A 22,394-nucleotide genomic window follows, 5' to 3' on the forward strand; every position below is an offset into this window, starting at 1 on the left:
AAGCATGCACTGGACAGTGTGTTGGAAAGCACTGCTAGGGTTGTATAATAAGGTGTGGAGGACTGGGGGTGATGCCTGCTGGGTGGAAACATGAGGTGATGTTGCCGTTTTTTATTAAAACCAGGTTAAAGATCCCGCTAGGGGGCAGGCAGTTCTAGGCCTATCGCGTTGACACCCAACGTCTCAACTGATGGAAAAGATGATCGTTTTTTAGGATGATGTATCTCTTGGAGGTTAGAGGTTTGACGAGCGCAGCAGAGAGTGGGTTCAGGAGAGGGAGGTCTGGTGACGGTTAGTACAGAGGTAGCCAAGGCCCCCGGGGAGTGGGTTCAGGAGAGGGAGGTCTGGTGACGGTTAGTACAGAGGTAGCCAAGGCCCCCGGGGAGTGGGTTCAGGAGAGGGAGGTCTGGTGACGGTTAGTACAGAGGTAGCCAAGGCCCCCGGGGAGTGGGTTCAGGAGAGGGAGGTCTGGTGACGGTTAGTACAGAGGTAGCCAAGGCCCCCGGGGAGTGGGTTCAGGAGAGGGAGGTCTGGTGACGGTTAGTACAGAGGTAGCCAAGGCCCCCGGGGGCAATAGAAGAGGCGTAGCAGAGAGTGGGTTCAGGAGAGGGAGGTCTGGTGACGGTTAGTACAGAGGTAGCCAAGGCCCCCGGGGCAATAGAAGAGGCGCAGCAGAGAGTGGGTTCAGGGGAGGGAGCTCTGGTGACGGTTAGTACAGAGGTAGCCAAGGCCCCCCGGGGCACTAGAAGAGGCGTAGCAGAGAGTGGGTTCAGGAGAGGGAGGTCTGGTGACGGTTAGTACAGAGGTAGCCAAGGCCCCCGGGGCAATAGAAGAGGCGTAGCAGAGAGTGGGTTCAGGAGAGGGAGGTCTGGTGACGGTTAGTACAGAGGTAGCCAAGGCCCCCGGGGCAATAGAAGAGGCGTAGCAGAGAGTGGGTTCAGGAGAGGGAGGTCTGGTGACGGTTAGTACAGAGGTAGCCAAGGCCCCCCGGGGCAATAGAAGAGGTGACGAGGCGCAGCAGAGAGTGGGTTCAGGAGAGGGAGGTCTGGTGACGGTTAGTACAGAGGTAGCCAAGGCCCCCCGGGGCAATAGAAGAGGTGACGAGGCGCAGCAGAGAGTGGGTTCAGGAGAGGGAGGTCTGGTGACGGTTAGTACAGAGGTAGCCAAGGCCCCCGGGGCAATAGAAGAGGCGTAGCAGAGAGTTGGTTCAGGGGAGGGAGGTCTGGTGACGGTTAGTACAGAGTTAGCCAAGGCCCCCCGGGGCACTAGAAGAGGCGTAGCAGAGAGTTGGTTCAGGGGAGGGAGGTCTGGTGACGGTTAGTACAGAGGTAGCCAAGGCCCCCCGGGGCACTAGAAGAGGCGTAGCAGAGAGTTGGTTCAGGGGAGGGAGGTCTGGTGACGGTTAGTACAGAGGTAGCCAAGGCCCCCGGGGCAATAGAAGAGGCGTAGCAGAGAGTTGGTTCAGGAGAGGGAGGTCTGGTGACGGTTAGTACAGAGGTAGCCAAGGCCCCCGGGGCAATAGAAGAGGTGATGAGTGCATTGGGGGATGCCAACAGGGGGGTGGTTTTGTTGATGCCTAAGATATAGCCAAGGCCCCCCGGGGCAATAGAAGAGGTGATGAGTGTTGTGTATTTTGACATTGAGAAAGCTCACGATACCATGTGGAGGGAAAGGGTTGTTGATCAAGTTGAGTGCATTGGGGGGGACGTCTGTATAACTGGATCATGGACTTCCTGTTTGATCGAGTCATACGGGTGAGGGTGACTTCAGAATTGTCAATGTGGTTTGAAGTGGACAATGGTACTCCTCAGGGAAGTGTGATTAGTCCAGTGTTGTTCAGCCCTGATGATAGATTACATATTTAAGGAGGTGGGACAGGGAGTGGGTGTGGCCTTGTATGCTGATGATGGGGCTGCATGGAAGAGAGGTGGGACAGGGAGTGGGTGTGGCCTTGTATGCTGATGATGGGGCTTCATGGAAGAGAGGTGGGACAGGGAGTGGGTGTGGCCTTGTATGCTGATGATGGGGCTTCATGGAAGAGAGGTGGGAATGTGAAATATGTGACGACGAGGAAGATGCAAGAAGCTGTGGGAGCTGTGGAAGATTGGTCTCTAACATGGGGGTTTAGGATGTCTGTGGCCAAGTCCTGCTTTATGGTGTTTTCTAGGAGGATGGTTAATGTTAGGCTGCAGATATACAGTCAGGATATAGGTAGGGTGCAGATATACTGTCAGGATATAGGTAGGGTCTAGATATACTGTCAGGATATAGGTAGGGTGTAGATATACTGTCAGGATATAGATAGGGTGTAGATATACTGTCAGGATATAGGTAGGGTGTAGATATATGGTCAGGATATAGGTAGGGTGCAGATATACTGTCAGGATATAGGTAGGGTGTAGATATACTGTCAGGATATAGGTAGGGTGTAGATATACTGTCAGGATATAGGTAGGGTGTAGATATACTGTCAGGATATAGATAGGGTGTAGATATACTGTCAGGATATAGGTAGGGTGTAGATATACTGTCAGGATATAGGTAGGGTGCAGATATACGGTCAGGATATAGGTAAGGTGCAGATATACTGTCAGGATATAGGTAGGGTGTAGAAATACTGTCAGGATATAGGTAGGGTGTAGATATGCGGTCAGGATATAGGTAGGGTGTAGATATACTTTCAGGATATAGGTAGGGTGTAGATATACTGTCAGGATATAGGTAGGGTGTAGATATACTGTCAGGATATAGGTAGGGTGTAGATATACTGTCAGGATATAGGTAGGGTGTAGATATACTGTCAGGATATAGGTAGGGTGTAGATATACTGTCAGGATATAGGTAGGGTGTAGATATACTGTCAGGATATAGGTAGGCTGCAGATATACTGTCAGGATATAGGTAGGGTGTAGATATACTGTCAGGATATAGGTAGGGTGTAGATATACTGTCAGGATATAGATAGGGTGCAGATATACTGTCAGGATATAGGTAGGGTGTAGATATACTGTCAGGATATAGGTAGGGTGTAGATATTCTGTCAGGATATAGGTAGGGTGTAGATATGCGGTCAGGATATAGGTAGGGTGTAGATATACGGTCAGGATATAGGTAGGGTGCAGATATACTGTCAGGATATAGGTAGGGTGTAGATATACTGTCAGGATATAGGTAGGGTGTAGATATACGGTCAGGATATAGGTAGGGTGTAGATATACTGTCAGGATATAGGTAGGGTGTAGATATGCGGTCAGGATATAGGTAGGGTGTAGATATACTGTCAGGATATAGGTAGGGTGTAGATATACTGTCAGGATATAGGTAGGGTGTAGATATACTGTCAGGATATAGGTAGGGTGCAGATATACGGTCAGGATATAGGTAGGGTGTAGATATACTGTCAGGATATAGGTAGGGTGTAGATATACTGTCAGGATATAGGTAGGGTGCAGATATACGGTCAGGATATAGGTAAGGTGCAGATATACTGTCAGGATATAGGTAGGGTGCAGATATACTGTCAGGATATAGGTAGGGTGTAGATATACTGTCAGGATCTAGGTAGGGTGTAGATATACTGTCAGGATATAGGTAGGGTGTATATACAGTGGGGGGAAAAAGTATTTAGTCAGCCACCAATTGTGCAAGTTCTCCCACTTAAAAATATGAGAGAGGCCTGTAATTTTCATCATAGGTACGCGTCAACTATGACAGAAAAATTGAGATTTTTTTTCTCCAGAAAATCACATTGTAGGATTTTTAATGAATTTATTTGCAAATTATGGTGGAAAATAAGTATTTGGTCACCTACAAACAAGCAAGATTTCTGGCTCTCACAGACCTGTAACTTCTTCTTTAAGGGGCTCCTCTGTCCTCCACTCGTTACCTGTATTAATGGCACCTGTTTGAACTTGTTATCAGTATAAAAGACACCTGTCCACAACCTCAAACAGTCACACTCCAAACTCCACTATGGCCAAGACCAAAGAGCTGTCAAAGGACACCAGAAACAAAATTGTAGACCTGCACCAGGCTGGGAAGACTGAATCTGCAATAGGTAAGCAGCTTGGTTTGAAGAAATCAACTGTGGGAGCAATTTTTAGGAAATGGAAGACATACAAGACCACTGATAATCTCCCTCGATCTGGGGCTCCACGCAAGATCTCACCCCGTGGGGTCAAAATGATCACAAGAACGGTGAGCAAAAATCCCAGAACCACACGGGGGGACCTAGTGAATGACCTGCAGAGAGCTGGGACCAAAGTAACAAAGCCTACCATCAGTAACACACTACGCCGCCAGGGACTCAAATCCTGCAGTGCAAGGCGTGTCCCCCTGCTTAAGCCAGTACATGTCCAGGCCCGTCTGAAGTTTGCTAGAGTGCATTTGGATGATCCAGAAGAGGATTGGGAGAATGTCATATGGTCAGATGAAACCAAAATATAACTTTTTGGTAAAAACTCAACTCGTCGTGTTTGGAGGACAAAGAATGCTGAGTTGCATCCAAAGAACACCATACCTACTGTCAAGCATGGGGGTGGAAACATCATGCTTTGGGGCTGTTTTTCTGCAAAGGGACCAGGACCGTGTAAAGGAAAGAATGAATGGGGCCATGTATCGTGAGATTTTGAGTGAAAACCTCCTTCCATCAGCAAGGGCATTGAAGATGAAACGTGGCTGGGTCTTTCATCATGACAATGATCCCAAACACACTGCCCGGGCAACGAAGGAGTGGCTTCGTTAGAAGCATTTCAAGGTCCTGGAGTGGCCTAGCCAGTCTCCAGATCTCAACCCCATAGAAAATCTTTGGAGGGAGTTGAAAGTCTGTGTTGCCCAGCGACAGTCCCAAAACATCACTGCTCTAGAGGAGATCTGCATGGAGGAATGGGCCAAAATACCAGCAACAGTGTGTGAAAACCTTGTGAAGACTTACAGAAAACGTTTGACCTGTGTCATTGCCAACAAAGGGTAGATAACAAAGTATTGAGAAACTTTTGTTATTTTCAAATACTTATTTTCCACCATAATTTGCAAATAAATTCATTAAAATTCCTACAATGTGATTTTCTGGATTTTTTTTCCTCATTTTGTCTGTCATAGTTGACGTGTACCTATGATGAAAATTACAGGCCTCTCTCATCTTTTTAAGCGGGAGAACTTGCACAATTGGTGGCTGACTAAATACTTTTTTTCCCCACTGTATACTGTCAGGATATAGGTAGGGTGTAGATATACTGTCAGGATATAGGTAGGGTGTAGATATACTGTCAGGATATAGGTAGGGTGCAGATATACTGTCAGGATATAGGTAGGGTGTAGATATACTGTCAGGATATAGGTAGGGTGTAGATATACGGTCAGGATATAGGTAGGGTGCAGATATACTGTCAGGATATAGGTAGGGTGTAGATATACTGTCAGGATAAAGGTAGGGTGTAGATATACGGTCAGGATATAGGTAGGGTGCAGATATACTGTCAGGATATAGGTAGGGTGTAGATATACTGTCAGGATATAGGTAGGGTGCAGATATACTGTCAGGATATAGGTAGGGTGTAGATATACTGTCAGGATATAGGTAGGGTGTAGATATGCGGTCAGGATATAGGTAGGGTGTAGATATACTGTCAGGATATAGGTAGGGTGTAGATATACTGTCAGGATATAGGTAGGGTGCAGATATACTGTCAGGATATAGGTAGGGTGTAGATATACTGTCAGGATATAGGTAGGGTGTAGATATACTGTCAGGATATAGGTAGGGTGTAGATATACTGTCAGGATATAGGTAGGGTGTAGATATACTGTCAGGATATAGGTAGGGTGTAGATATACTGTCAGGATATAGGTAGGGTGTAGATATGCGGTCAGGATATAGGTAGGGTGCAGATATACTGTCAGGATATAGGTAGGGTGTAGATATACTGTCAGGATATAGGTAGGGTGTAGATATACGGTCAGGATATAGGTAGGGTGTAGATATGCGGTCAGGATATAGGTAGGGTGTAGATATACGGTCAGGATATAGGTAGGGTGCAGATATACGGTCAGGATATAGGTAGGGTGTAGATATACGGTCAGGATATAGGTAGGGTGTAGATATACGGTCAGGATATAGGTAGGGTGTAGATATACTGTCAGGATATAGGTAGGGTGTAGATATGCGGTCAGGATATAGGTAGGGTGTAGATATACGGTCAGGATATAGGTAGGGTGCAGATATACGGTCAGGATATAGGTAGGGTGTAGATATACTGTCAGGATATAGATAGGGTGTAGATATACTGTCAGGATATAGGTAGGGTGTAGATATACTGTCAGGATATAGGTAGGGTGTAGATATACTGTCAGGATATAGGTAGGGTGTAGATATACGGTCAGGATATAGGTAGGGTGTAGATATACTGTCAGGATATAGGTAGGGTGTAGATATGCGGTCAGGATATAGGTAGGGTGTAGATATACGGTCAGGATATAGGTAGGGTGCAGATATACGGTCAGGATATAGGTAGGGTGTAGATATACTGTCAGGATATAGGTAGGGTGTAGATATACTGTCAGGATATAGGTAGGGTGTAGATATACTGTCAGGATATAGGTAGGGTGTAGATATGCGGTCAGGATATAGGTAGGGTGTAGATATACGGTCAGGATATAGGTAGGGTGCAGATATACGGTCAGGATATAGGTAGGGTGTAGATATACGGTCAGGATATAGGTAGGGTGCAGATATACGGTCAGGATATAGGTAGGGTGTAGATATACTGTCAGGATATAGGTAGGGTGTAGATATACTGTCAGGATATAGGTAGGGTGTAGATATACTGTCAGGATATAGGTAGGGTGCAGATATACGGTCAGGATATAGGTAGGGTGTAGATATACTGTCAGGATATAGGTAGGGTGTAGATATACTGTCAGGATATAGGTAGGGTGAACTGCAGGTGGACAGTGGGGGAACTGCAGGTGGACAGTGGGGGAACTGCAGGTGGACAGTGGGGGAACTGCCACTGAGGATAAGGCGGGAAAACAAACTGGCGTTAGCATACTGGGAGAGGTTAAAAGGGAGTTCAGAAGGACATCCTGCGGTCACGGCAACCGGGGAATGCTGGGAGCGAGGATGGGGTAAGCAGAGGGCGTACGGGTTGGACGATCTGGCAGACGGTGGTAGAATATGGACTGGGGGGGGGGAGAGAGAGATAGGGCCGGCAATTTTGCATTGTGGGGGAACGTTCCTCTGTGGCTGTTTTTCCAAAACCAAGTGTCGATGTGGGCAGGAGAGAATGGGGTGAGGACGTGAGACGGGGTGTGGAGAGATAAATAGATCATCAGTTAATAGATATATATATAATAGATATAGATATATAACCATCTATATATATATATATAAATAGATCATCGGTTAATAGATAAATATATAATAGATATATATATATAACCATCTATATATATATATATAAATAGATAATCGGTTTTATTAGTTTTTAAGGATACATCCAGATAATTCAAAGGATCCAGTCAGTGGTTAGGGTGGGGGCAAGGGGTGTATATCCCAGATGTCAATGTTAGAGTGTGTAAGCGGGTGAACTGATTATGTGTCAGCGTATGTGGCAGAGTTGATGGCCGCGATTCTAGGTTTGAGATGGGTGGAGGAGGAGGAGGTGAAACCTCTCAGAGTGGTGACCTGCTCTGATTGGGCTGCAGTATTGAGTAGTGGGTAGATATTCAGGTCCTGCTGGGCCGCAGGGAAGTCAAGTCCTTGATCCGGGCAAAAAAAGGCCTTGATCTTCGGGAAAAGGGAGTGGGACGCTAGTAGTAAGGGGAGGCAGTTTTATCACGTGCATCGGTCAGTTAAATAAGAGGCGGGGAGTATGGGATGTAGGAGAGAGGAAGTTGTGTGGAGTAGACTACGGTTTGGGATGGAGGAGAGAGGAAGTTGGGTGGAGTAGACTACGGTTTGGGATGGAGGAGAGAGGAAGTTGGGTGGAGTAGACTACGGTTTGGGGTGGAGGAGAAAGGAAGTTGGGTGGAGTAGACTACGGTTTGGGATGGAGGAGAGAGGAAGTTGTGTGGAGTAGACTACGGTTTGGGGTGGAGGAGAGAGGAAGTTGGGTGGAGTAGACTACGGTTTGGGATGGAGGAGAGAGGAAGTTGGGTGGAGTAGACTACGGTTTGGGGTGGAGGAGAGAGGAAGTTGGGTGGAGTAGACTACGGTTTGGGATGGAGGAGAGAGGAAGTTGGGTGGAGTAGACTACGGTTTGGGATGGAGGAGAGAGGAAGTTGGGTGGAGTAGACTACGGTTTGGGATGGAGGAGAGAGGAAGTTGGGTGGAGTAGACTACGGTTTGGGATGGAGGAGAGAGGAAGTTGTGTGGAGTAGACTACGGTTTGGGGTGGAGGAGAGAGGAAGTTGGGTGGAGTAGACTACGGTTTGGGATGGAGGAGAGAGGAAGTTGGGTGGAGTAGACTACGGTTTGGGGTGGAGGAGAGAGGAAGTTGGGTGGAGTAGACTACGGTTTGGGATGGAGGAGAGAGGAAGTTGGGTGGAGTAGACTACGGTTTGGGATGGAGGAGAGAGGAAGTTGGGTGGAGTAGACTACGGTTTGGGGTGGAGGAGAGAGGAAGTTGGGTGGAGTAGACTATGGTTTGGGATGGAGGAGAGAGGAAGTTGGGTGGAGTAGACTACGGTTTGGGGTGGAGGATAGAGGAAGTTGTGTGGAGTAGACTACGGTTTGGGGTGGAGGAGAGAGGAAGTTGGGTGGAGTAGACTACGGTTTGGGATAGAGGAGAGAGGAAGTTGGGTGTAGTAGACTACGGTTTGGGATGGAGGAGAGAGGAAGTTGGGTGGAGTAGACTACGGTTTGGGGTGGAGGAGAGAGGAAGTTGGGTGGAGTAGACTACGGTTTGGGATGGAGGAGAGAGGAAGTTGGGTGGAGTAGACTACGGTTTGGGATGGAGGAGAGAGGAAGTTGGGTGGAGTAGACTACGGTTTGGGGTGGAGGAGAGAGGAAGTTGGGTGGAGTAGACTACGGTGTGGGATGGAGGAGAGAGGAAGTTGGGTGGAGTAGACTACGGTTTGGGGTGGAGGAGAGAGGAAGTTGGGTGGAGTAGACTACGGTTTGGGGTGGAGGAGAGAGGAAGTTGTGTGGAGTAGACTACGGTTTGGGATGGAGGAGAGAGGAAGTTGTGTGGAGTAGACTACGGTGTGGGATGGAGGAGAGAGGAAGTTGGGTGGAGTAGACTACGGTTTGGGGTGGAGGAGAGAGGAAGTTGTGTGGAGTAGACTACGGTTTGGGATGGAGGAGAGAGGAAGTTGTGTGGAGTAGACTACGGTGTGGGATGGAGGAGAGAGGAAGTTGGGTGGAGTAGACTACGGTTTGGGGTGGAGGAGAGAGGAAGTTGGGTGGAGTAGACTACGGTTTGGGATGGAGGAGAGAGGAAGTTGGGTGGAGTAGACTACGGTGTGGGATGGAGGAGAGAGGAAGTTGGGTGGAGTAGACTACGGTTTGGGGTGGAGGAGAGAGGAAGTTGGGTGGAGTAGACTACGGTTTGGGGTGGAGGAGAGAGGAAGTTGGGTGGAGTAGACTACGGTTTGGGCACACAGGTTTGAATGCCACGTTGTGGATGAGAGGGGGACATGAAACAGGTCTGTGTGATGAGTGTTTAGTGGAGGAAACTGTGGAACGTGTTGATAGGTTGTAAACTGTATGACGTAGACAGGGAGAGAGTGAAATGGTTAGAGAAACTGGTCGGGGTGTGGGTGGTGTAGTGGAGGGAGGGTTAGAGAGGCTGGACGGGGTGTGGGTGGTGTAGTGGAGGGAGGGTTAGAGAGGCTGGTCGGGGTGTGGGTAGTGTAGTGGGGGAGGGTTAGAGAGACTGGACGGGGTGTGGGTGGTGTAGTGGGAGAGGGTTAGAGAGACTGGTTGGGGTCGGGTGTGGGTGGTGTAGTGGGGGAGGGTTAGAGAGGCTGGTCGGGGTTGGGGTGGTGTAGTGGGGGAGGGTTAGAGAGACTGGTCGGGGTTGGGGTGGTGTAGTGGGGGGAGGGTTAGAGAGGCTGGTCGGGGTTGGGGTGGTGTAGTGGGAGAGGGTTAGAGAGGCTGGACGGGGTCGGGGTGTGGGTGGTGTAGTGGGGGGAGGGTTAGAGAGACTGGACGGGGTGTGGGTGGTGTAGTGGGAGAGGGTTAGAGAGACTGGTTGGGGTCGGGTGTGGGTGGTGTAGTATGAGAGGGTTAGAGAGGCTGGACGGGGTCGGGGTGTGGGTGGTGTAGTGGGGGGAGGGTTAGAGAGACTGGACGGGGTCGGGGTGTGGGTGGTGTAGTGGGGGGAGGGTTAGAGAGGCTGGACGGGGTCGGGGTGTGGGTGGTGTAGTGGGGGGAGGGTTAGAGAGACTGGACGGGGTTGGGGTGGTGTAGTGGGAGAGGGTTAGAGAGGCTGGACGGGGTCGGGGTGTGGGTGGTGTAGTGGGGGGAGGGTTAGAGAGACTGGACGGGGTGTGGGTGGTGTAGTGGGGAGAGGGTTAGAGAGGCTGGACGGGGTCGGGGTGTGGGTGGTGTAGTGGGGGAGGGTTAGAGAGGCTGGACGGGGTCGGGGTGGTGTAGTGGGGGAGGGTTAGAGAGACTGGACGGGGTTGGGGTGTGGGTGGTGTAGTGGGGGAGGGTTAGAGAGGCTGGACGGGGTGTGGGTGGTGTAGTGGGGGAGGGTTAGAGAGACTGGACGGGGTCGGGGTGGTGTAGTGGGGGGAGGGTTAGAGAGACTGGACGGGGTTGGGGTGTGTAGTGGGGGGAGGAACGTGGTGTCCAGGGCTCTATTTCACTTTCTTAAAGGAACAGGAATAATGAAGAGAATTGAATGTAGTCAGGACATGACTGGCCTCACACTCCAGCACAGTAGGTGGCGGTGTAAGCACCTTAAAAGCTGGATGCGATCCACCAACCCAATCCCGAAGAAGAAGAACTGCATTACCTACTACAGTCAGCAGGTGGCGACTTTCAGGCAATGCTGCCAATGTGACGTATAATCACGGGACGCTTCCTCTACAACAACAACAACTTCTGCCACCTCGGTAGATTGCTAGCCAACATAGCTGAAACATTCAAGCTCTTTAGACCATTTTGGTGTATGTTAGCCGCTGCGTTTTAAACACACGTCTGTGTAATCTGCTAGTTACCTAATTTAATTTCATGTTGTTGTTATTGGTCAGCTAGCTGGCTGGTTAAGTTAGCACTAGCCTAGCTAGCTAACATCCCCGACCATGAGCTCACTAAGCTACTCTCCTCCTGCTAAAGAAGAGGAGGTCTGCTGGACGGAGAAAGAAGCTCTAGTGAAAGAGGAAGAGGAGGATGTTACAATAAAAAAACAAGTAGAGGGTGAGGCAGTTACCGTGAAAGAAGAAGAGAAAGACGTTACAGTGAAAGAAGAGGAAGACGCGTTCAGAGTGAAAGAAGAGGAGGATGTTACAGTGAAAGAAGAGGAAGACGCGTTCAGAGTGAAAGAGGAGGAGGGGGAGATGACCGTCACATCGAAAGAGGAGGAGGAAGAGGAGATTAGAGATCTGATTAACATCAGTGAGTAACTACTTATTTAAAATAGGGGCACAAACTCTGCACTTGTTAAAAGCAATACTGTAGTCCTCCATCAGGGCTCTAATACTGTAGTCCTCCATCAGGGCTCTAATACTGTAGTCCTCCTTCAGGGCTCTAATACTGTAGTCCTCCATCAGTGCTCTAATACCGTAGACCTCCATCAGGGCTCTAATACTGTAGTCCTCCATCAGGGCTCTAATACTATAGTCCTCCTTCAGGGCTCTAATACTGTAGTCCTCCATCAGTGCTCTAATACCGTAGACCTCCATCAGGGCTCTAATACTGTAGTCCTCCATCAGGGCTCTAATACTGTAGTCCTCCTTCAGGGCTCTAATACTGTAGTCCTCCTTCAGGGCTCTAATACCGTAGTCCTCCATCGGGGCTCTAATACCGTAGTCCTCCTTCAGGGCTCTAATACTGTAGTCCTCCTTCAGGGCTCTAATACTGTAGTCCTCCATCAGGGCTCTAATACTGTAGTCCTCCACCAGGGCTCTAATACTGTAGTCCTCCATCAGGGCTCTAATACTGTAGTCCTTCTTCAGGGCTCTAATACTGTAGTCCTCCATCAGGGCTCTAATACTGTAGTCCTCCTTCAGGGCTCTAATACCGTAGTCCTCCATCGGGGCTCTAATACCGTAGTCCTCATTCAGGGCTCTAATACTGTAGTCCTCCTTCAGGGCTCTAATACCGTAGACCGCATTTCACATTCATAAACCATTTTGCGAGCTGTTCAGTTATGTTAACTAACTAGATACCAACCTGGGAACGTCACCAGTGCTGTAATATTCAAACATGTGGGGACACAGAGAGAATGGAGAGATCATTGATCATAGGGCATTCTACAGTAACAGAGTGAAAATGAATGAAAAAACAAAAAACCAAGGATAAAGTTAAACACACTATACAACTCTATGCACTACGACTACTTTTAACAATGTACCCAGGCCTCCCGAGTGGCGCAGCGGTCTAAGGCTCTGCATCGCAGTGCTAGAGGCGTCACCACAGCCGGCCGTGACCGGGAGACCCATGAGGCGGCGCACAATTGGCCCAGCGTCGTCCGGGTTAGGGGAGGGTTTGGCCCGGCCGGGATGTCCTTGTCCCATCGCGCTCTAGCGACTCCTTGTGGCGGGCCGGGGGCGCTATTGCACGCTGACTTTTTTTTTTTTTTACACAGAACATTTTATAAAAAAACACATTTAGTTGAAGAACAGTGCAGATGCAAAGTTTGGTACCAGAACGACGGTTTGTTCTGTTTGTGACATCATTCTGGTACCAAACTCTGCGTCTGCGCTGTTCTTCAAGGAAATGAAGTTTTTGTAGCTGAGTTGTATGATTTTGTTTAACTTTGCAATCATTGGTTTTTGTTTGACATACATTTTAAAGTGAACAATCTTAGTCTCAGCATCACTCTGTTACGTGGAATTGCCCCAAAGCAATGAGTTAATGACTGATCTTTTGCATGTCTTCACTCACAAACTAGAAGGTCTCGAAGACACCGTGTTCAGTGTTCTGTGTAAATGCACCTCAATAGGAAAATAGTGCTTTTACACAATGTAGAAACCTAATGTTACACAAATGACTGTCATTTCAATGACCGCTATATCAACATTTTATCATTTTATAATAAACACGTCTTTACAGTGTTACATATTAGTTTCTAGGGCACAATGTGTGCTTCAGAAGTAGCTGGATTAGAATTCGTATGGGCTGTATCTCTGGTTCTAATCCCCGAGCCGACTAAAGGGAAATATCTGTCGATGTGCCCTTAAGCAAGGCACTTAACCCTAATTGCTCCTGTAAGTCGCTCTGGACAAGAGCGTCTGCTAAATGACTAAAATGTAAATGTAAAATCTTAATGGATTTAAAACTAGACCCTATAGGTTGTATCTCAATGCATTTAAAACTAGACGCTATAGGTTGTATCTCAATGCATTTAAAACTAATCTTCTTTCCTGGTGCTCTTACATTTTATGTTTTAACTTTTTTAAGTTGGGAGCACCAGTGCTAACAATTATGAGTTTTAATTTAGAGCTCTATTATAATAAAGCTCTGCTCAGCCTATAACATTACATGATCTATTATTATAGAGCTCTGATCAGCCTATAAACATGACATTATCTATTATTATAGAGCTCTGATCAGCCTATAAACATGACATTATCTATTATTAAAGAGCTCTGCTCAGCCTATAAACATGACATTATCTATTATTATAGAGCTCTGCTCAGCCTATAAACATGACATTATCTATTATTATAGAGCTCTGCTCAGCCTATAAACATGACATTATCTATTATTATAGAGCTCTGCTCAGCCTATAAACATGACATTATCTATTATTATAGAGCTCTGCTCAGCCTATAAACATGACATTATCTATTATTAAAGAGCTCTGCTCAGCCTATAAACATGACATTATCTATTATTATAGAGCTCTGCTCAGCCTATAAACATGACATTATCTATTATTAAAGAGCTCTGCTCAGCCTATAAACATGACATTATCTATTATTATAGAGCTCTGCTCAGCCTATAAACATGACATTATCTATTATTAAAGAGCTCTGATCAGCCTATAAACATGACATTATCTATTATTATAGAGCTCTGCTCAGCCTATAAACATGACATTATCTATTATTATAGAGCTCTGCTCAGCCTAAAAACATGACATTATCTATTATTATAGAGCTCTGATCAGCCTATAAACATGACATTATCTATTATTATAGAGCTCTGATCAGCCTAAAACATGACATTATCTATTATTATAGAGCTCTGCTCAGCCTATAAACATGACATTATCTATTATTATAGAGCTCTGATCAGCCTATAAACATTACATGATCTATTATTATAGAGCTCTGCTCAGCCTATAAACATGACATTATCTATTATTATAGAGCTCTGATCAGCCTATAAACATGACATTATCTATTATTATAGAGCTCTGATCAGCCTATAAACATGACATTATCTATTATTATAGAGCTCTGTTCAGCCTAAAAACATGACATTATCTATTATTATAGAGCTCTGATCAGCCTATAAACATGACATTATCTATTATTATAGAGCTCTGATCAGCCTATAAACATGACATTATCTATTATTATAGAGCTCTAATCAGCCTATAAACATGACATTATCTATTATTATAGAGCTCTGATCAGCCTATAAACATGACATTATCTATTATTATAGAGCTCTGATCAGCCTATAAACATGACATTATCTATTATTATAGAGCTCTGATCAGCCTATAAACATGACATTATCTATTATTATAGAGCTCTGCTCAGCCTATAAACATGACATTATCTATTATTATAGAGCTCTGCTCAGCCTAAAAACATGACATTATCTATTATTATAGAGCTCTGATCAGCCTATAAACATGACATGATCTATTATTATAGAGCTCTGATCAGCCTAAAACATGACATTATCTATTATTATAGAGCTCTGCTCAGCCTATAAACATGACATTATCTATTATTATAGAGCTCTGATCAGCCTATAAACATGACATGATCTATTATTATAGAGCTCTGCTCAGCCTATAAACATGACATTATCTATTATTATAGAGCTCTGCTCAGCCTATAAACATGACATTATCTATTATTATAGAGCTCTGCTCAGCCTATAAACATGACATTATCTATTATTATAGAGCTCTGATCAGCCTATAAACATGACATTATCTATTATTATAGAGCTCTGATCAGCCTATAAACATGACATGATCTATTATTATAGAGCTCTGATCAGCCTATAAACATGACATTATATATTATTATAGAGCTCTGCTCAGCCTATAAACATGACATTATCTATTATTATAGAGCTCTGATCAGCCTATAAACATGACATTATCTATTATTATAGAGCTCTGATCAGCCTATAAACATGACATTATCTATTATTATAGAGCTCTGATCAGCCTATAAACATGACATTATCTATTATTATAGAGCTCTGCTCAGCCTATAAACATGACATTATCTATTATTATAGAGCTCTGCTCAGCCTAAAAACATGACATTATCTATTATTATAGAGCTCTGATCAGCCTATAAACATGACATTATCTATTATTATAGAGCTCTGATCAGCCTAAAACATGACATTATCTATTATTATAGAGCTCTGCTCAGCCTATAAACATGACATTATCTATTATTATAGAGCTCTGATCAGCCTATAAACATGACATGATCTATTATTATAGAGCTCTGCTCAGCCTATAAACATGACATTATCTATTATTATAGAGCTCTGATCAGCCTATAAACATGACATTATCTATTATTATAGAGCTCTGATCAGCCTATAAACATGACATTATCTATTATTATAGAGCTCTGCTCAGCCTATAAACATGATATTATATATTATTAAAGAGCTCTGATCAGCCTATAAACATGACATTATCTATTATTATAGAGCTCTGTTCAGCCTAAAAACATGACATTATCTATTATTATAGAGCTCTGATCAGCCTATAAACATGATCTATTATTATAGAGCTCTGATCAGCCTATAAACATGACATTATCTATTATTATAGAGCTCTGCTCAGCCTATAAACATGACATTATCTATTATTATAGAGCTCTGCTCAGCCTATAAACATGACAGTATCTATTATTAAAGAGCTCTGATCAGCCTATAAACATGACATGATCTATTATTATAGAGCTCTGATCAGCCTATAAACATGACATTATCTATTATTATAGAGCTCTGCTCAGCCTATAAACATGACATTATCTATTATTATAGAGCTCTGATCAGCCTATAAACATTACATGATCTATTATTATAGAGCTCTGCTCAGCCTATAAACATGCCATTATCTATTATTATAGAGCTCTGATCAGCCTATAAACATGACATTATCTATTATTATAGAGCTCTGATCAGCCTATAAACATGACATTATCTATTATTATAGAGCTCTGCTCAGCCTATAAACATGATATTATCTATTATTAAAGAGCTCTGATCAGCCTATAAACATGACATTATCTATTATTATAGAGCTCTGTTCAGCCTAAAAACATGACATTATCTATTATTATAGAGCTCTGATCAGCCTATAAACATGACATTATCTATTATTATAGAGCTCTGATCAGCCTATAAACATGACATTATCTATTATTATAGAGCTCTAATCAGCCTATAAACATGACATTATCTATTATTATAGAGCTCTGATCAGCCTATAAACATGACATTATCTATTATTATAGAGCTCTGATCAGCCTATAAACATGACATTATCTATTATTATAGAGCTCTGATCAGCCTATAAACATGACATTATCTATTATTATAGAGCTCTGCTCAGCCTATAAACATGACATTATCTATTATTATAGAGCTCTGCTCAGCCTAAAAACATGACATTATCTATTATTATAGAGCTCTGATCAGCCTATAAACATGACATTATCTATTATTATAGAGCTCTGATCAGCCTAAAACATGACATTATCTATTATTATAGAGCTCTGCTCAGCCTATAAACATGACATTATCTATTATTATAGAGCTCTGATCAGCCTATAAACATGACATGATCTATTATTATAGAGCTCTGCTCAGCCTATAAACATGACATTATCTATTATTATAGAGCTCTGATCAGCCTATAAACATGACATTATCTATTATTATAGAGCTCTGCTCAGCCTATAAACATGACATTATCTATTATTATAGAGCTCTGATCAGCCTATAAACATGACATTATCTATTATTATAGAGCTCTGCTCAGCCTATAAACATGACATTATCTATTATTATAGAGCTCTGATCAGCCTATAAACATTACATGATCTATTATTATAGAGCTCTGCTCAGCCTATAAACATGACATTATCTATTATTATAGAGCTCTGATCAGCCTATAAACATGACATTATCTATTATTATAGAGCTCTGATCAGCCTATAAACATGACATTATCTATTATTATAGAGCTCTGCTCAGCCTATAAACATGATATTATCTATTATTAAAGAGCTCTGATCAGCCTATAAACATGACATTATCTATTATTATAGAGCTCTGTTCAGCCTAAAAACATGACATTATATATTATTATAGAGCTCTGATCAGCCTATAAACATGACATTATCTATTATTATAGAGCTCTGATCAGCCTATAAACATGACATTATCTATTATTATAGAGCTCTAATCAGCCTATAAACATGACATTATCTATTATTATAGAGCTCTGATCAGCCTATAAACATGACATTATCTATTATTATAGAGCTCTGATCAGCCTATAAACATGACATTATCTATTATTATAGAGCTCTGATCAGCCTATAAACATGACATTATCTATTATTATAGAGCTCTGCTCAGCCTATAAACATGACATTATCTATTATTATAGAGCTCTGCTCAGCCTAAAAACATGACATTATCTATTATTATAGAGCTCTGATCAGCCTATAAACATGACATTATCTATTATTATAGAGCTCTGATCAGCCTAAAACATGACATTATCTATTATTATAGAGCTCTGCTCAGCCTATAAACATGACATTATCTATTATTATAGAGCTCTGATCAGCCTATAAACATGACATGATCTATTATTATAGAGCTCTGCTCAGCCTATAAACATGACATTATCTATTATTATAGAGCTCTGATCAGCCTATAAACATGACATTATCTATTATTATAGAGCTCTGCTCAGCCTATAAACATGACATTATCTATTATTATAGAGCTCTGATCAGCCTATAAACATGACATTATCTATTATTATAGAGCTCTGATCAGCCTATAAACATGACATGATCTATTATTATAGAGCTCTGATCAGCCTATAAACATGACATTATATATTATTATAGAGCTCTGCTCAGCCTATAAACATGACATTATCTATTATTATAGAGCTCTGATCAGCCTATAAACATGACATTATCTATTATTATAGAGCTCTGATCAGCCTATAAACATGACATTATCTATTATTATAGAGCTCTGCTCAGCCTATAAACATGACATTATCTATTATTATAGAGCTCTGCTCAGCCTAAAAACATGACATTATCTATTATTATAGAGCTCTGATCAGCCTATAAACATGACATTATCTATTATTATAGAGCTCTGATCAGCCTAAAACATGACATTATCTATTATTATAGAGCTCTGCTCAGCCTATAAACATGACATTATCTATTATTATAGAGCTCTGATCAGCCTATAAACATGACATGATCTATTATTATAGAGCTCTGCTCAGCCTATAAACATGACATTATCTATTATTATAGAGCTCTGATCAGCCTATAAACATGACATTATATATTATTATAGAGCTCTGATCAGCCTATAAACATGACATTATCTATTATTATAGAGCTCTGCTCAGCCTATAAACATGATATTATATATTATTAAAGAGCTCTGATCAGCCTATAAACATGACATTATCTATTATTATAGAGCTCTGTTCAGCCTAAAAACATGACATTATCTATTATTATAGAGCTCTGATCAGCCTATAAACATGATCTATTATTATAGAGCTCTGATCAGCCTATAAACATGACATTATCTATTATTATAGAGCTCTGCTCAGCCTATAAACATGACATTATCTATTATTATAGAGCTCTGCTCAGCCTATAAACATGACAGTATCTATTATTAAAGAGCTCTGATCAGCCTATAAACATGACATGATCTATTATTATAGAGCTCTGATCAGCCTATAAACATGACATTATCTATTATTATAGAGCTCTGCTCAGCCTATAAACATGACATTATCTATTATTATAGAGCTCTGATCAGCCTATAAACATGACATTATCTATTATTATTAGAGCTCTGATCAGCCTATAAACATGACATGATCTATTATTATAGAGCTCTGATCAGCCTATAAACATGACATTATATATTATTATAGAGCTCTGCTCAGCCTATAAACATGACATTATCTATTATTATAGAGCTCTGTTCAGCCTATAAACATGACATTATCTATTATTATAGAGCTCTGATCAGCCTAAAAACATGACATTATATATTATTATAGAGCTCTGATCAGCCTATAAACATGATCTATTATTATAGAGCTCTGATCAGCCTATAAACATGACATTATCTATTATTATAGAGCTCTGATCAGCCTAAAAACATGACATTATCTATTATTATAGAGCTCTGATCAGCCTATAAACATTACATTATATATTATTATAGAGCTCTGATCAGCCTGTAAACATGATCTATTATTATAGAGCTCTGATCAGCCTATAAACATGACATTATCTATTATTATAGAGCTCTGATCAGCCTATAAACATGACATTATCTATTATTATAGAGCTCTGCTCAGCCTATAAACATGACATTATCTATTATTATAGAGCTCTGATCAGCCTATAAACATGACATTATCTATTATTATAGAGCTCTGATCAGCCTATAAACATTCCAAACATTCCAGATTAGATTTGAAGCTCTAAATTATTTGCTTTTAAAATCTCACCAAGTTTATTTTTAACAGCAATGTTATTGAGGGAACTAGTCTTCATTAAACCAAATACAAAAGAACGTTTTATCATATGGAGGTTTCATTCAGGTCTCTCTGTTTAACTAAATACTCTGTTTTTGGCAGGAGAGAGACCAGACTCTCCCTCTGAGAGCGGGAAGAGTCCTTCAGGGGAACCAGACCCAGAGACGCCCAAACCAGTGAGACGACACCACTGCTCCTACTGTGGAAATAGTTTTACCCGATTACTACACCTGAAATCACATGAGAGAATACACACAGGAGGAAAGCCCTTCCACTGTTCCCAGTGTGAAAATAGTTTTAGGTGGTTAACGAGTCTGCAAAAGCATGAGAGGACACACACTCAAGAAAAGCTCTACCAATGCTCCCTGTGTGGAAAGAGTTTTACTAAGTTAGGCAACCTGAAAGCGCATGAGAAAATACACACAGGAGGGGATAAGACCTACCACTGCTCCCAGTGTGGAAAGAGTTTTACTAAGTTAGGCAACCTGAAAGCGCATGAGAAAATACACACAGGAGAGAAGCCTTACCACTGCTCCCAGTGTGGAAAGAGTTTTACCTATTTAGGGAACCTGAAAGCGCATGAGAAAATACACACAGGAGGGGATAAGACCTACCACTGCTCCCAATGTGGAAAGAGTTTTACCAAGTTTGGTAACCTGAAAGCGCACAAGAGAATACACACAGGAGAGAAGCCTTACCACTGTTCTCATTGTGAAAATAGTTTTAGGTGGTTAGGGACCCTGAAAACGCATGAGAATACCCACACAGGAGCAAAGCCATACCAATGCTCCCTGTGTGGAAAGAGTTGTACCCAGTTAGGAGGCCTGAATAGACATGAGAGGACACACACAGGAGGGGATAAGACCTACCACTGCTCCCTGTGTGGAAAGACATTTAACCGGTTAAGACATCTGAATAAGCATGAAAGAATACATACACAGAAGGAGAAGACATACCACTGCTCTCATTGTGGGAAGACATTTTCCCGGTCAGAGGACCTGAAATCACATGAGAGAATAGAGAGGCTGTGTTCTGACTTATGTTTTTGATTGAGAATTTGTGTTTTTGTTTATGGGTAATTCCATGGTAACAGAGTGACGCTAAGACTCACTTTTACACTTTAAAATGTATGCCAGGCAAAAACCATTGATTGCAAAGTTTAACAAGCTATACACCTGTAAAGTTGAACAAACCATACACCTGTAAAGTTTAACAAACTCAGGGAGGTGACCAAGAACCTGATGGTCACTGTGACAGAGCTCCAGAGTTCCTTTGTGGAGATGGAAGAACCTTCCAGAAGGACAACCATCTCTGCAGCACTCCACCAATGAGGCCTTTATGGTAGAGTGGCCAGACAGAAGCCACTCCTCAGTAAAAGGCACATGACAGCCCGCTTGGAGTTTGCCAAAAGGCACCTAAAGGGCTCTCAGACCATGAGAAACAAGATTCTCTGGTCTGATAAAACCAAGATTGAACTTCTTTGCCTGAATGCCAAGAGTCATGCCTGGAAGAAACCTGGCACCATCCCTACGGTGAAGCATGGTTGTGGCAGCATCATGCTATGGGGATGTTTTTCAGTGGCAGGGACTGGGAGACTAGTCAGGATCAAGGGAAAGATTAACGGCGCAAAGTACAGAGAGATCCTTGATGAAAACCTGCTCCAGAGTGCTCAGGACCTCAGACTGGGGTGAAGGTTCACCTTCCAACAGGACAATGACCCTAAGCACACAGCCAAGACAACGCAGGAGTGGCATCGGGACAAGTCTCTGAATGTCCTTGAGTGGCCCAGCCAGAGCCCAGAGTTGAACCCGATTGAACACCTGAAATTAGCTGTGCAGCGACGCTCCCCATCCAACCTGACAGAGCTTGAGAGGATCTGCAGAGAAGAATGGGAGAAAACTCCCCAAATACAGGTGTGCCAAGCTTGTAGCATCACAGCCAAGAAGACTCGAGGCTGTAATCGCTGCCAAATGTGCTTAAACAAAGTACTTAGTAAAGGGTCTGAATACTTATGTAAATGTAATATTTCCGTATTTTATTTTTAATAGATTTGTAAAAATTTATAAAAACGTGTTTTTGCTTTGTCATTATGGGGTAGTGTGTGTAGATTGATGAGGGGAAAAACCAATGTAATCAATTTTAGAATAAGGCTGTAACGTAACAATGTGGAAAAAGTCAAGGGGTCTGAATACTTTCCGAATGCACTACAGTACATTTGACATTTTAGTCATTTAGCAG

The 22,394-nt window shown here is 42.9% G+C and overlaps 1 protein-coding gene across 1 annotated transcript; it reads left to right on the forward strand.

The window, feature by feature from the left end:
- Nucleotides 1–11,505: 11,505 nt before the first annotated feature.
- Nucleotides 11,506–22,322, forward strand: LOC311125656 (uncharacterized protein; the record flags this gene model as incomplete). The annotated part of the gene is made up of 2 exons (XM_084199690.1): nucleotides 11,506–11,563; nucleotides 20,259–22,322. The coding sequence occupies 2 exons, from the start codon at nucleotides 11,506–11,508 to the stop codon at nucleotides 21,203–21,205; spliced, it is 1,005 nt and encodes a 334-aa protein (XP_084055816.1). The 3' UTR covers nucleotides 21,206–22,322.
- Between the last annotated feature and the right edge of the window lie 72 nt (nucleotides 22,323–22,394).

The sequence above is a fragment of the Coregonus lavaretus genome, assembly GCF_964263955.1.
Source record: "Coregonus lavaretus genome assembly, contig: HAP1_SCAFFOLD_2900, whole genome shotgun sequence".
NCBI lineage: Eukaryota > Metazoa > Chordata > Actinopteri > Salmoniformes > Salmonidae > Coregonus > Coregonus lavaretus.